This window comes from Orycteropus afer, unplaced genomic scaffold (genome assembly GCF_000298275.1).
Source record: "Orycteropus afer afer isolate SDZICR_OR568_19922 unplaced genomic scaffold, OryAfe1.0 scaffold00018, whole genome shotgun sequence".
Classification (NCBI taxonomy): Eukaryota; Metazoa; Chordata; class Mammalia; order Tubulidentata; family Orycteropodidae; genus Orycteropus; species Orycteropus afer.
In genome coordinates this window covers 801,092-814,025 of record NW_006921605.1, presented here as the reverse complement: position 1 = coordinate 814,025, position 12,934 = coordinate 801,092, and the positions used below count along the sequence as shown (strand labels likewise).

Sequence of the window (12,934 nt, the reverse complement as noted above, 5' to 3'; positions counted from 1 at the left end):
CTGACAGGAATGTACCACAAACGGGACGGCCTTAACAAACAGGAGTTATTCTCTTACAATTTGGAGGCTTTAAATTCAGTTCAAAGTGCCAGGCTCTAGGGTCTGGGTGAAAGCCCCTCAACCTTGGGGTCCAGCTCCGCCTCCTGCTCCCGGCCCACTAGAGCTAGAGGTGTTTCTTCACTCAGACAGTTGCTGGCTGCTGCGGCTGAGAAGCCCCAAGGTTGACAAGTAACAGTCCCTGATGCTACCAAACCACATGGCAGGCCATTAATTCAAGTCCATTTTAAGTCCCAAGGTCGGCAGAGCATAGCAGGCTGCTGAGCAATGACACGGCTACATGCAGGGTCCAAGTGTGCCATAGGCTAGAGACCATTCCCAAGGCTTTTCCTTATATGCAGGAAGCAGACCACATCCCAAAGGCAGCTACTCAGCTGCTTGTGGTAGATCCCACCATGGAGTTGATTGCTAGTCTCATCATGGGGAATAACTACCACCAGCTGCCCAGCTACTCAGCCGGGCCCAGCCAAGTTGACACACAAACATAACCACCACGGTTCTGTAACGGAAGCCAGGACCATCCAGTTCTTCTGGTCTCCTGGCAAAGGGGGCAGTTGTTCACGGGGGCAATTGGCCACCCATTTCATATCCTCCTCCTGTTCCTGGCTCTCCTTCCTCTGTTATCCCAAGTAAATAGAAACGTAACTGTACCTTAGATGGCCCCTTGTAAGCATTTTAAGACCTCAGGCACTAAGCAATGAACTAAGAGGTTGGACAAAGCACCGAACAGGGTCTCAGGCCAGTGAACTGGGATGGCCCATGATACCACCACCTTAAAGCACCATAAACACAATGAAAAAAAGAAACCATGACCATAAACCTCCAAGGACCCAATGGCTGCTCGTAAGCAGCCCGGGCAGCTTTCTGTTGTTGTCAATGTGTGTGCCCTGACTTCCTACACTAATTGACACAATTACATTATTCAACTGTGTAAGTCTACCCCCCACAGCCCTGCCAGGCAGAGCTCAGTGCTCAATAGTCAGCTGCCTTCTAAGAGCAGTGGCGCTCGGCCTTGCGCTATCAAGAATCCTTTGGAGAATCTGGTCCGAGAGAGAAGACGCACAACTCGCCCACCACCTCCACCCCCACACACTGGGTACCCACTTGAACTCACAGCTGAGTAACAGCTCTCAGTGGCAGCTAGTGCGAGAAACTCGAGCGCAGTCACTGGGGACAGAGCACCACAGAGTGAGTTGAAGCAGAATGTCACATGGTCTGACTCCACCTCAAACCTTACACCCCACCAGGGGCAGGGTCACACCCAAATCCCACACAGCTACCGCTTCTGTGCAGCTGCCCCTGCCCCTATTTAAACAAACCAGCAAAAACTTCTACAAACAGAATCTTTGTTGGTTACCAGGGGTGGGAGGGGAAGGAACGCTGCCAAAAAAATAAAAAAAATGCACTGACCTATGCACTTTAGTTTTGTGTATTTCACTGTACATAAATTATATTTCAATAAAATGTATTAAAAAAAAACTTCTACAGACACTGGGCCCATACCTTCCAGAGACGAGGCACCTGAAGCCTCCAGGCACTCAAGGCTGTGGCCCCCAGGTGCCCTGGGGAACTGTTTTCAGAAGGCTTGAGTAGTGTCCTGTGGGGCCCACACACCACCGACATTGAAGAGATGGGGCTTTAACGTGAAGTTTTCTGTCACACTGGACAGTCCTTGCCTGAATCAGAGAAGCACCTTGTCTGGGTATCAATTTTGAGAAATGAAAACTTGTACACTCTTGTATTTTAAATTGAGCTAGCTTAATTAGTGACCACTGTTTGCAGAACAAGATGGCTTGATCTCCAAAGGTTGGCAGGTAATAAACCCGTCTCCTGAAAAACAGAACAATCTCATGGTCACATGCAGTAGGCAATCAGGGATAGGTTCACTGTCCACACACAGGGGACAGCTGGAAATGTCAGACATCCTTCCGAGTGTGCTGAACCTGGAGTCAGGAAATGGGACTTACTGAAGTTACACAACTGCTCCGGAGGTCACCCAGACTGTGATGGTCAGCAGCTCCCCCTCCCTGTGACAGGCTTCAAGAGAAGTATCCTCATCAGTGCAGACAGCCCAGGAGAGTCAAAGTCACCATCAACCATCTGACACGAAGGACACAATCCTGTGTGGCTGGCGGTCAGGACAAAAAGCGGAAGATGGCGCAGCAAGCTTCTGGGGTAGGCTTAGTGAAGGCAAATGCCTGGGAGAAAACCTCTGCTCTCTAGAGAATAGGATGTTTCTCTTAGGCAGAGATATTAAAAAGACTTCTTTCACTAGGTGCACCTCTGTACCTCAGGCTTAAAATCTACTCACCGTCTATGGATGGTATGTTCTAGTGGCTATGACACATGGTGAGTAATCTTTAATACCAAAACTACAAAATTACTAATCTGAAGGCAATGATAGCAAAACGTGACAGGCATGTTTGGAAAAAAGAAAATTACAGATCAGGGTCCCTCATACACATACACACAAGAATCCTCAAACATTGGTCAAATTCAGCAGTGTATGTAACACACCCGGACCGAGGGAAGTTGGACATGTAACACACCCGGGCCAAGGGAAGTTCTCATCAGGAATGCAAAGTCAGTTCCACATTCAAAAGTGAACGTGATTCATCACATGAACTGAGGAGAACGATGTGGTCATCTCAGTGGATGCAGAACCACCGGCAGCACTAACCACCCATTTCCAGTGCCACAACCCGAGAGCGAGCGTTCACTGTGGTGCCTCAACTGCCTCGGCTGCCTGCCCCGCGTCTTGGCCATGCCTGCCCCTGCCACCGGGCCTTGTTAGTTCAGCCTGGTTAATAGCCTGCTGAAACAATAAAAATCTATAGCCTTTACAGGAACATTACAGAACCCATAATCTCTACAAGCTCCATTTGCAATATCCAAAAGATACTCCAAAATTAGTAGACATGAGACAAGCTAGAAGAACCAGACTTTGAATAAAAGAAAATCAATGGAGACTTACCAGAGAAGATCCAACGATGGGACCAGCAGACAAGGGTTTCAACACTCATCATGAGTACACATGAGAAGTAAGTAAGGAATGCTCACAACGAATGAGCAAATAGAACCTTGGCTGAGAATCAGAAAATTGTATTAGAACTGATTCAAGCTATCTGAGATTTAAAATGCATGGTATCGGTTTTCAAGGAGAACGGACAGGCCAGTGAATCTGACGGTCAGTTGTACATCACTTATGGTGACAGAGTCAGTGAATCTGACGGTCAGTTGTACGTCACTAACGGTGACACAGTCAAGTGACAGACTGGTAAAAATTATCCTATTTCGAAACAAAGGAGAAAAACACATTGAAAAAATACACATACAGCCTCATAGTTATCAGTGGGACAGTACAAAAGGTGTATATAACATATGTATACCTGAATTCCTAAGAGGAGAGAGAATAGCTGAAAAATTAGTTCATGAAATAATGGTTAAATATCATACATTTGGTAAAAGCTATAAATTTACAGATCCAAGAGCTCAGCAAGACTCATGTGTGATAAAACCATGTGTCGACACAGTCCAGCTGCTGAAACCTAGAGATGAGAAGAAAATTTTGAAAGCAGCAAGAGAGGAAGAGAAAAAAGATCAGTATTTTACACAGAGGGAAACAACAGTACAAATGGTGCATTTGTTATCAGCTATGGAGGCCAGAAGACAACGAAGCGGCATCTTCAGAGTGCTAAAAGAAAAATAAACCAACCCTGTCAACGTAAGGGAAGCCCTGGTGGCATAGTGCCTAAGGCACTTGACTGCTAACCAGAAGGCTGGCAGTTCAAATCTACCAGCCACTCCCCAGAAGGAAGGTTGGGCAATCTACTTCCATAGTGATACAACCTCGAAACCCGAGGAGGGGTCGCTATGAGTTGGACCCAACTCAACAGCAGTGAGTTTTTTTAGTTTGTCAACACAAAAACATCTGTTTAGACAAAATATCTTTCAAGAATGAAAGCAAAATAAAAATTTTAAAAGAAAAGAAAAGGAAGAGAATCCTTCACCTCTAAATCTGTACTCCAAGAAATGAAGAAATGCCAGATGGCCACTCAGACCTTTAGGAAGGAGTGGAGACACACAAGAAATGGCGCATCTACAACGTAAACCACAACTTTTGTCATCTCAATTCTTTAAAATCTGGGTGACTGTTCACCATAACTGCTTATGAGATTTTAATGTATGTCAGTATAATATATATGACAATTATAACATAAAGACGGTGATAAAAGGAACTAACACTGGCAACTGTTTTACATTTTATGTGAAGTTCATGTAACATTAACGTGAAGGAAATCGTGAAGAGATGTTTCTTGTAATCTGTGAAACCACCACCATGAAAAGATGCAAACCAGCGTAGCCAAGAAGTAACAGACACTGAAATTCTTATATACCCACCAAAAACTCAGTTCACCCCCAAGAAGCAGGAAGTAAATAATAGAGGATCAACTGAAAACAGAGCTTAACAAGAGGCCTTCACCTGACCATATCAATTATACAATAAAACTGAGTGGACTAAACACTCCAATTAAAAGGTAGAGTCTACCAGATGTTAAAAAGCAAAACACAGTAAAAAAAACACCATAGATTTTAACATTTCTCTTAGTGATTGACAGAACAAGAGGAAAAAATCTGAATGCTGGATCCACCTTGACCCAACTGACATTTTCAGAACACGGTCATCACCAACCACGGAATTCGCACTTCTCCTCAAGTATTTATCATCCTGCATACAGCGAGACCAAGTACAGAATACTGTCATCAACAACCATCAAATTCCCACTTCTTAAGTATACATCCTACATATAACAAGATCAAGTACCAAACACTGTAATCATCAACCACCTAATCCCACTTCCCCTAAAGTAGACACTGTACATAAAGCCAGATCATGTGCTGTGCAACTGGGATCTTAAAAGCTTGTAAGCAGCCATCCAGATGCAACGATGGGTCTCACCTCGTCCAGCCCTAAGAAGAATGAAGAAAACCAAAGATTCATGGAAACAATTAGTCCTAGCAACTCGTACCCTATGCGAATCACACCTATACGTCTATGAGACCAGAAGAGCTAGATGGTGCCCAGCTACCATTGTCAACCACTCAGAGGGGAATCTATGTAGGAGATCCTGGATAGAGAGGGAGAACGATGTGGAACAAAACTCAAAATCATTTGGGGGGTGAGGAGAAAGGTTTGCTCATCTGATACAGCCTGGTGGAACCACTGAGACTATGGCCCCTTGTTGCCCTTCAGGTCTGAAACTGAACCGACACCCGTGGCTTCCAGCCAAACAAAAGACAGGCATATGAGCTGAACATTTACCTGAGGTAGATACATTCCTTGGAGAGAACACTCATGGGAGAAAGAAGGGCTGTGTATGCACAGGGAGACAGCTCAGGGGGCAGGAGTGCATGGAGGGATGGACACGGGGAAGAGGTAACTATCGGGAGGAAGTGGGAGGGGAGCTGTTGCATTGTGGTAAACTGTAGTCAATGTCATGAGACAAAGTGTATGTGAACTGCTGTATGGAAAGTGAATTTGCTTTGTAAACTTTCACCCAAATCACAATTTAAAAAAAAAAAAAATGAAGATACTCACAACTCAGCAAAACTCCAAAACTGAAGTAAATGCACACTGGGGAGAAAAGGAAGGACCCAACAGTCAGTGCATAGAAAAAGCTTACAGTAACACAACACTGACAGAAAGGCAAAGCTGAGGAAGTGACTGACACGGCAACGACAAGGAGCCAGCAAATATATGCAAAACCTTCAACCTGTTTTGAAACTGGAGGTCTGTATTTTCCCACTGAAGACGGAAAAGATGAACCCTGGTAAAGGTGCAAGAACCACACACTCCAGTGTCGGACACTCACAGTGGCATTGAGAGCACAGGCCTCACACGTGTGAACTCGCTGGCAATCCCATTCTCTTCTAAAGAAACAGGTCACAAGCGTGTCAACGGGCACTCACAAGGCTCTCCATTCCCAAACCTTTAGAGCAGTCACCACCCTTGTAGTAACTACAGCAGGTCCTGACCCACTCATGAGTTTCACAGAGTTTAAGAACACCATCTACTGTACTGTTGGAGATGACCATCAGACACCAGGATGCTTCATAGTGTTTCCTCTGGGGGAAGCAACTAAAGGAGAATTCTGCTTTCAACAAAAAACCATTTTTTATATACATTTCATTATGCAACAAACATTATTCTATCCTGTTACCAGAACAGATTCATTTTCAGAAACAAAATTCTGGGAAAAAAAACAAGTTCTAAAGCTGTCATAATCGAATGCCTGTTATGGGAGGGATGGAAAGGGTAGGAACCAAGGTATCTGGTTGCAGAAAACAGGCAGACAAACTTTGCCATACAGGGCTGCAGCCAGCCAGTGGCAATGGCTCAGCGAGCAAGCAGGAGGGAGCGGCCATCATAGCACAGGGTGGCCTGGCCCACGTGGCCTCATGACAGATCCAACTCCAATAAAGCCATGCCGCTGAGTGGCCTTGGTGTTGGGCGGCACGGGGGACAGGTGTGAGGGCTGGGAGAGGAGGGGCTGCTGACCAACAGGTCCCCAGAGAGCAGTACCTGGGGAAGAACAGACGAGCCGCACTCTCAGTGTGGCCACCAGGCTTGGGTGGACGCTCCTGGGAAGAGGCCCTTCATGTCTGTCTGCCTCCGACAAGCCCTGCAGATGAGGACTTGGCCAGGTTCAGAGAAAGGAGGCTCAGGAGCCTGCCACACAAGAAGAAGCAGCCAGCCATGGTGCCTGTCCCACTGGATGATCTCACGAGAATGGTGAATGGCTTGAGACCAAAGTGAACCAATGGGAAACTTCACCTCGCCATCTGTTCCTTCCAACACCCTCACTCTTCAGACTCCACCCAGAGTGGAAAGCTTGAAGCCACGGTACTTCCTCAATCCCTCCACCTTGCTGTCTCAGCCTCTTCCCAGTCACCTTTCAGATCACACCCTGAGGCGGGAACTCCCCATCCCTACAGGAAAAGCCAGAGCCCTTTTCCTGCAACAGGGCCGCAAGCCAATGGCCTGGCAGCCCAGATGGAGCTCATGCTGCCGCAGCATGGGGCCCTCCAGGCGGCTCCTGGCAAAGCTCCCCACGTGGCACTCTGCTCGGCCCACACTGCTTGGCGGCAGCACATCTTTACGGCCCTATCGTCCTGCTGCCTGCTTGCAGCCTGTGACTTAAATGCTCAGCGATTCTCACTGACCCACCCCACTTCCCTCACCAGGCCTGAGGTTCTCTGCACTGAGACCACCACTCCCCTTGCAGAGAGCCGGCCCGGTCTCGGGTACACCTAGATACGTAACAAAGAGCATGTTTTGGGGGTAACACACACTGGCAACCACATCGCTGACAGTCAGATCTGGAGTGTTGTTGAATGGGCTGGACAGAGGGAAGGCCTCGTCCCCATGCTCTCAGGCTTAGCCAACCACACCCCCGCCCACACCAGCTGACACCCTGACACAGTGAGGAAAGTCAGCCGCCCAACGTTGCTCTTCTGCCTCTGCTCCCAGGAGGGAGTCTGACACCCCACAAGGCCACACAAGGCTTCCACTCCCAGGAGGGAGTCTGACACCCCACAAGGCCACACAAGGCTTCCACTCCCAGGAAGGAGTCTGACACCCCACAAGGCCACACAAGGCTTCCACTGGTCTCCAGAAGCATGCAGTGGCCACATGTGCCCATGCGTGGGGGCAGGTGCAGGGACCCTGGGCTCAGCTTCCAGCAACCTCAGCATCACACTGGTCCCACCGCAGCCTGTGACAAGTCAGTCCCCACAGAGCACATGGTGTGCTCCCAAAGCTACCGTCCAACCCAGACGCGCACCACAGGGAGAACGTTTGGTTTCATAATGCAAATTCTACCTCCTTATGGATAAAGAATACAACAAAATTAGTTACTTTTATTTAGGGGAAACATTACAAATGAATGTGCAAAATTAAACTTCATGATTAAATACACATAAAAGTAACATGCACACCTTACATCGAAATGCAGTTAGATGGTGACAGGACAGAAGAGGGGCTGACAAACCAAGAAGCTGCTGCTCTGCAGGTTCTGAAGCCCTGCAACCTGAAATCAAGAACAAAGTCAAGACTCTTCAAAAGGAACCGAGGAAAATGAAGAATCTGCCTCCAACAGTACAAACAACACAGAGCCTGTAACCTAGTCACTAATTACTACAGGTGAAGAAAACATCGTGTGCTCTCCATTCCCAGAGCCCAAGTGTGTACAGCATCCCTACAAGCGTCAGGAGGGCAGACAACGGGAGGATGACAGGAGCCAGCAGCTGAGGCCGAGCACCGACGGGCAGGGCCATGGGTGCTGCGCTGCCACCCCCCCATGTTCCACGTCACGTGTCGCTTTCCTCCACAGCCATGGGTAAGTCTTTCACTTTGTTCCACGCACTGGACAGAGAATCAAAGAGGCCACCATGCCCTCAGGGGAGGGGTGGCATCCCCTGGAGCCTCATGCTTGCTTCAGTTCCAACAGGGCAGAGACACAGGACCCACACGTGTGCATACGCCAGATGACGCCACCGACACGCAGAGACCAGCAGGTGAACTTACAGCGGGACACCCTGGGCTGACGGCGGCCTCTGCTTCGGTCCCGATGGCGGTGCACCCTGCTCCTGCTCCAAGGCTGCTGCCGGTGTGATCGTCCATCCAGGTCTTGTTATGTGGTCAGCCGCGCATTCACCTCTGTTCACTTTCTCTACGACACGATGACGTGACGGAAGTGCTGCCAGAAACATATGTCAAGGTGCCCAACCTCTCTCCTCAGCCCCGAGACCCAGTGCGTGGAGCCATCACGGTGTGAGAGGCATGGCGGACCGCTGGGCCAACTTTGTGGGTCACAGGCCGCTAGGCACAAGCTGGTCACTGCTGCGGGACATCACTGTGCCTGACGGCCACTCTGCCCTGTAATGCTGGATGTGTGATGCCTTCCTCAGGAAAGCAGACCACCACATATGGCTTCGCAGCCAGGAGCACTGTGCAGCCCTGGCTAGGTAACCAGTGCGCGGTGCGCCGGCCCCAGCAACGAAGCGGCAGCCTGGGTGCTGGCGCAGCGTCCAGGCCATGCGGCTCACAGCTTGTCGTCGGTCATCTCCAGGAACTGCGCGTACACATCCCGGATGCACTCCCCCTTGGGGTTGAACAGGAACTTGTAGTAACTGCCGTCAGAGCAGATAGCTGCAACAGAGGGAAGCCCCTTACCCACAGCTCCTTCAGAGTGGCGCTGGGCTCGCTGTAGCCAGAGCAGCCACCCGCCTTCCTCAGCCGTGCCCAGCCACAAGTGACCCACCAGCAGTACGACGGGACCCCACACCTGACTGAGCACAGACCTGCTGCCTGGGTACACTTGTGCATGTGTGTATGTGCACGTGTGAGTGCATGCATGCTTTTTCAACGGAAGTTGGCTGAAGGAGAAAATATTCTCTGGTCATCTGGACAGAAACCAAATGGTTTGTCCCAATGATCCCTAGGGAACCCTGGAGCATGGAAGCTGACCACATCCTGATGGCTGTCTGGCCCTCGAGTGCCACCAGGGCTCCCACGCTGGGTGGAGCCGCACACAGGGAATGGGGAGGAGGACCACTCACCAATGACAGCGTTGGGCTCTGTTCCAAAGGCACAGATGCACGGGGAGCCTGACGGGACCTGGAATTTGGAGAAGCTCCACTTGGAGCTGAAGTATTTCGGAAGGAAACTGGCAGACGCCAAACTGTGAGGATAAGCAATGCAGAAAAAGGAGTCACACTTACACAACCAAGTCAAGACACATCAAGACCAGAGGCTCAACCAAAAATCCTGCTACAAACATCTACATGCTTTCTTCAATTGAATGTACTTGTGCTTTTAAAAATTCCAGTTTTGCTTTTAATCTTTTATTTACTTCTTACATGAGAAAATGGTCTTCATAAAGTGTTTTTAGTAAAAGGAGAAACCATTTCCTGAGTGTTTTCCAAGGGGAACCATGGCCAGTGTGGCTTTAGTTACCCACTACTCTGTCCTGTTTCCGGACTGCAGCAAGAGTCAAGAGAGCAGTGGAGAAAAGATTTCAGCCTGGAATCCTGGAATAACATGTCCCCGTCAAACAACAGTCAACTCCTTGATTCTGGTCCCCCACCAATGGGTTTACACAGACCCACCTGGACTGCTTGTTTCTTTTCGGATCTTCAGCGGCAAAAATGTGCACGGTGCCGTGGTCACTGGACACACAGATGAGGGATGCGTCCTGGTTGAAGTTGATGCTGTAAAGAGAGGCAGGTGGAGCAGGGAGGTCTACAAGTGACTCCCTGTGTGTGAAACCCTCGTGAGACCCCCACGCCCCACAACTCAAGATGGAATGTGAGAAGTGCCACCTCCAAGGCTCTTCCCTGAATTAACGGAGACAAAAGCCAGAGCCACAGACCAAACGCACACGGCTCTCGAGATACTATGAGGCGGCACCCCTGGTGGAGTGCCGAGCCAGGGTCTCCTTACGGACCCACCCAGGGACCAGGGCCTCCAGGCTGTTCCCACTGCCCCAGGCAGCCTTGCGAGCCTCCCCCTGCTCTGCCACACAGGCCCAGCTCCACTATGCCGTCAGCCTGCTGACAGGGCGACCACAGAACGTGGTGATGAGACAGCCCGCAGCTCTCGTCTTGAGCCCCCCGGGTAGATGCCCTCAGTTTATTATGGACCAGTTCAGCTTTCACCCCACAGACCTCATCCACCTAGGCGCAGAGGGTGAAGTGCCCCGCCAAGTGGGGACTGTGCCCCCCACCCCGGGCTGTTGCACACCAGCCTCATCAGAGAAAACATTCAGGCTCTGAATTAAGATGAACCAACAAAGTCCCTGGTGTTTGCCTTCAAATACTACGGAAACACAGGCTGGAGGAGTGGGAAAGAGATGACGGAAAACTGGCAAGACACTGTTAAGTGCCAAAGCCAGTGGTGGTTAATGTAGTTAGACGTGTACACCCGTTTTCAATCCGCATGATAAAACTGTCACTAGTCCTCAGAGCTGAAGCCCACACCCAGCCACACAGCTACTCCTCTCCTACATTTCCCCCAGGGTGGCCACGGGCAGCCATTTCAATGCCACTGCTCCCACCCTCCAGGGTGGACGGCACTCACCAGTAGATATTTGCAGCCTGAGAGCCCCTCCGCAGCTCCTGGATCAGGTGCCCTGATGAGGCATCAAATATTCTTATGAGGGTCCCCTTTGGAAAACAGGGAAGAGTTCCATCAGCAGAGAGTCACAGACATGGCACCCATACAACTATCCTCCACATGTGCTCCGCTGAGCCCTCCCTGGAGACCCACATGTCTCCTGCAGGGCTCGCAGACCTGCCCCAGATAACTGTCCAGGGAATTGTCCTCTCAGTTACAACCCCATGGCAAGGAGAGCAAGTGACACCACCGCTGCTGTCAGACGGGGAGGCCACCCCAGTGGGAGCACTGCTCTGCATTGACCTGTTTCCCTGAGACCCTCTGGTGCTGGATCCCACGGCACAGGCTCTGCCCTTCTGTTTCTGTTCCAACACCTCCCAGCATCCAGAAGAGTCCAGCAGACTCTGCCTGGGGGTGGAACAGTGGTAGCTCTGGCTTAGCCAACTTGACGGTATCTGTCAAGCGAGCACCCACCCCCCAGCCCGCCAGCCTCCCTGGGATGAAGAGCTCAGGTGTGGTCCTTTGTCTGCTCACTTCTGCTCTTAGTCACTGACTTTTACCAGACTTTGCAGCACGGTGGCTGGAAACAGCGCTGGTCCTTCAGCACAGACAGCTGCGGAAGCCCCAGTCCTGCCCCATCCAGCACCCAGCCCATCTGTCTGTCCTGGGCCCGGCTGTCAGGTTCCAGATAGAGCACAGGAGTGTCTCCGTGGCTGGACTCACCTTCTCAGATGCAGTTGCGATTCGTGTCCCCTGTAGGTTGAGGGCGACGCAGCTCAGGACACCCTCGTGTGCGGGGATGTCCACAGGTGGCTTCTCGGTGCTGGCCAGGTCCACGAGCTGCACGTGGCCCGTGTGTGTGCCCGGGAAGGCCAGGAGGGAGTTGTTGCTATTGGGGCACAAGACACAAAGACCTACAGGGACAAACACCCACACGTGACACACGGCTACTCCCAAAATCCGATTCCACAGCCAGAGCCCACTCCTGTCCCGTAAGCCCCCAAAATGACAAGAACAATGAGGATTCAGGCTCTCGTTGCCACCAGGATCACAAAATCAACTCAATGACCGTTTACCACGAACAGTGCTCAAGGGCCCCACAGAGCTGCCCCACAAGCGTTCTGAGGAGCATGCCTGTCACACAAGGGGAGACGAAGTCCCAGGCAGAGGAGCTGTGAGTCGGGCCCATGGCGTCCATTGAGGGGTTTCTGCCCATGCAGGGTACTGAGCCTGCCCTGAAGTCTGTCAGCTCTCTTCCACCAACCAGAAGCCTGTGCTCCACCTGTTCTCCTGATGCATGACTCCAACACCTCAACTCCACTTCCACCTCCAGAAGCAAGCACTTGCTCCCAAACAGCCAACCCAGCCGTTGAGGCTGAGCGCCGCCCAGGCTTATGCTCCCGGACAGCCGATGCAGTCGCTGAACAGCACCCAGGCTAACGCTCCCAGATAGCTGACCCAGTCACTGAACGGTCCAAGACTAATGCTCCCAGACTGCCACCCAGCTGCTAAATAGCACCCAGGTAACACTCCGGGACAGCCGACCCAGCCACTGAACAGCACCCAGGTAACACTCCCGGACAGCCGACCCAGCTACTGAACAGCACCCAGGCTAACGCTCCCGGACAGCCGACCCAGCCACTGGACAGCACCCAGGCTAACGCTCCCGGACAGCCGACCCAGCTACTGAACGGCGCCCAG

General features: G+C 50.8%; 1 protein-coding gene across 1 annotated transcript in view; it reads right to left on the bottom strand.

Moving 5' to 3' along the window:
• Positions 1-9,161: 9,161 nt before the first annotated feature.
• The window catches only part of WDR45B (WD repeat domain 45B), a 17,916-nt gene continuing 14,143 nt past the window's right edge, over positions 9,162-12,934 (bottom strand). The window contains exons 6-10 of the mRNA XM_007959554.2: positions 11,957-12,147; positions 11,198-11,283; positions 10,228-10,329; positions 9,679-9,800; positions 9,162-9,268 (exon numbers count right to left, since the gene is read on the bottom strand). Coding sequence (XP_007957745.1) covers positions 9,162-9,268; positions 9,679-9,800; positions 10,228-10,329; positions 11,198-11,283; positions 11,957-12,147 — 608 coding nt within the window. The remainder of the gene's footprint in view (positions 9,269-9,678; positions 9,801-10,227; positions 10,330-11,197; positions 11,284-11,956; positions 12,148-12,934) is intronic.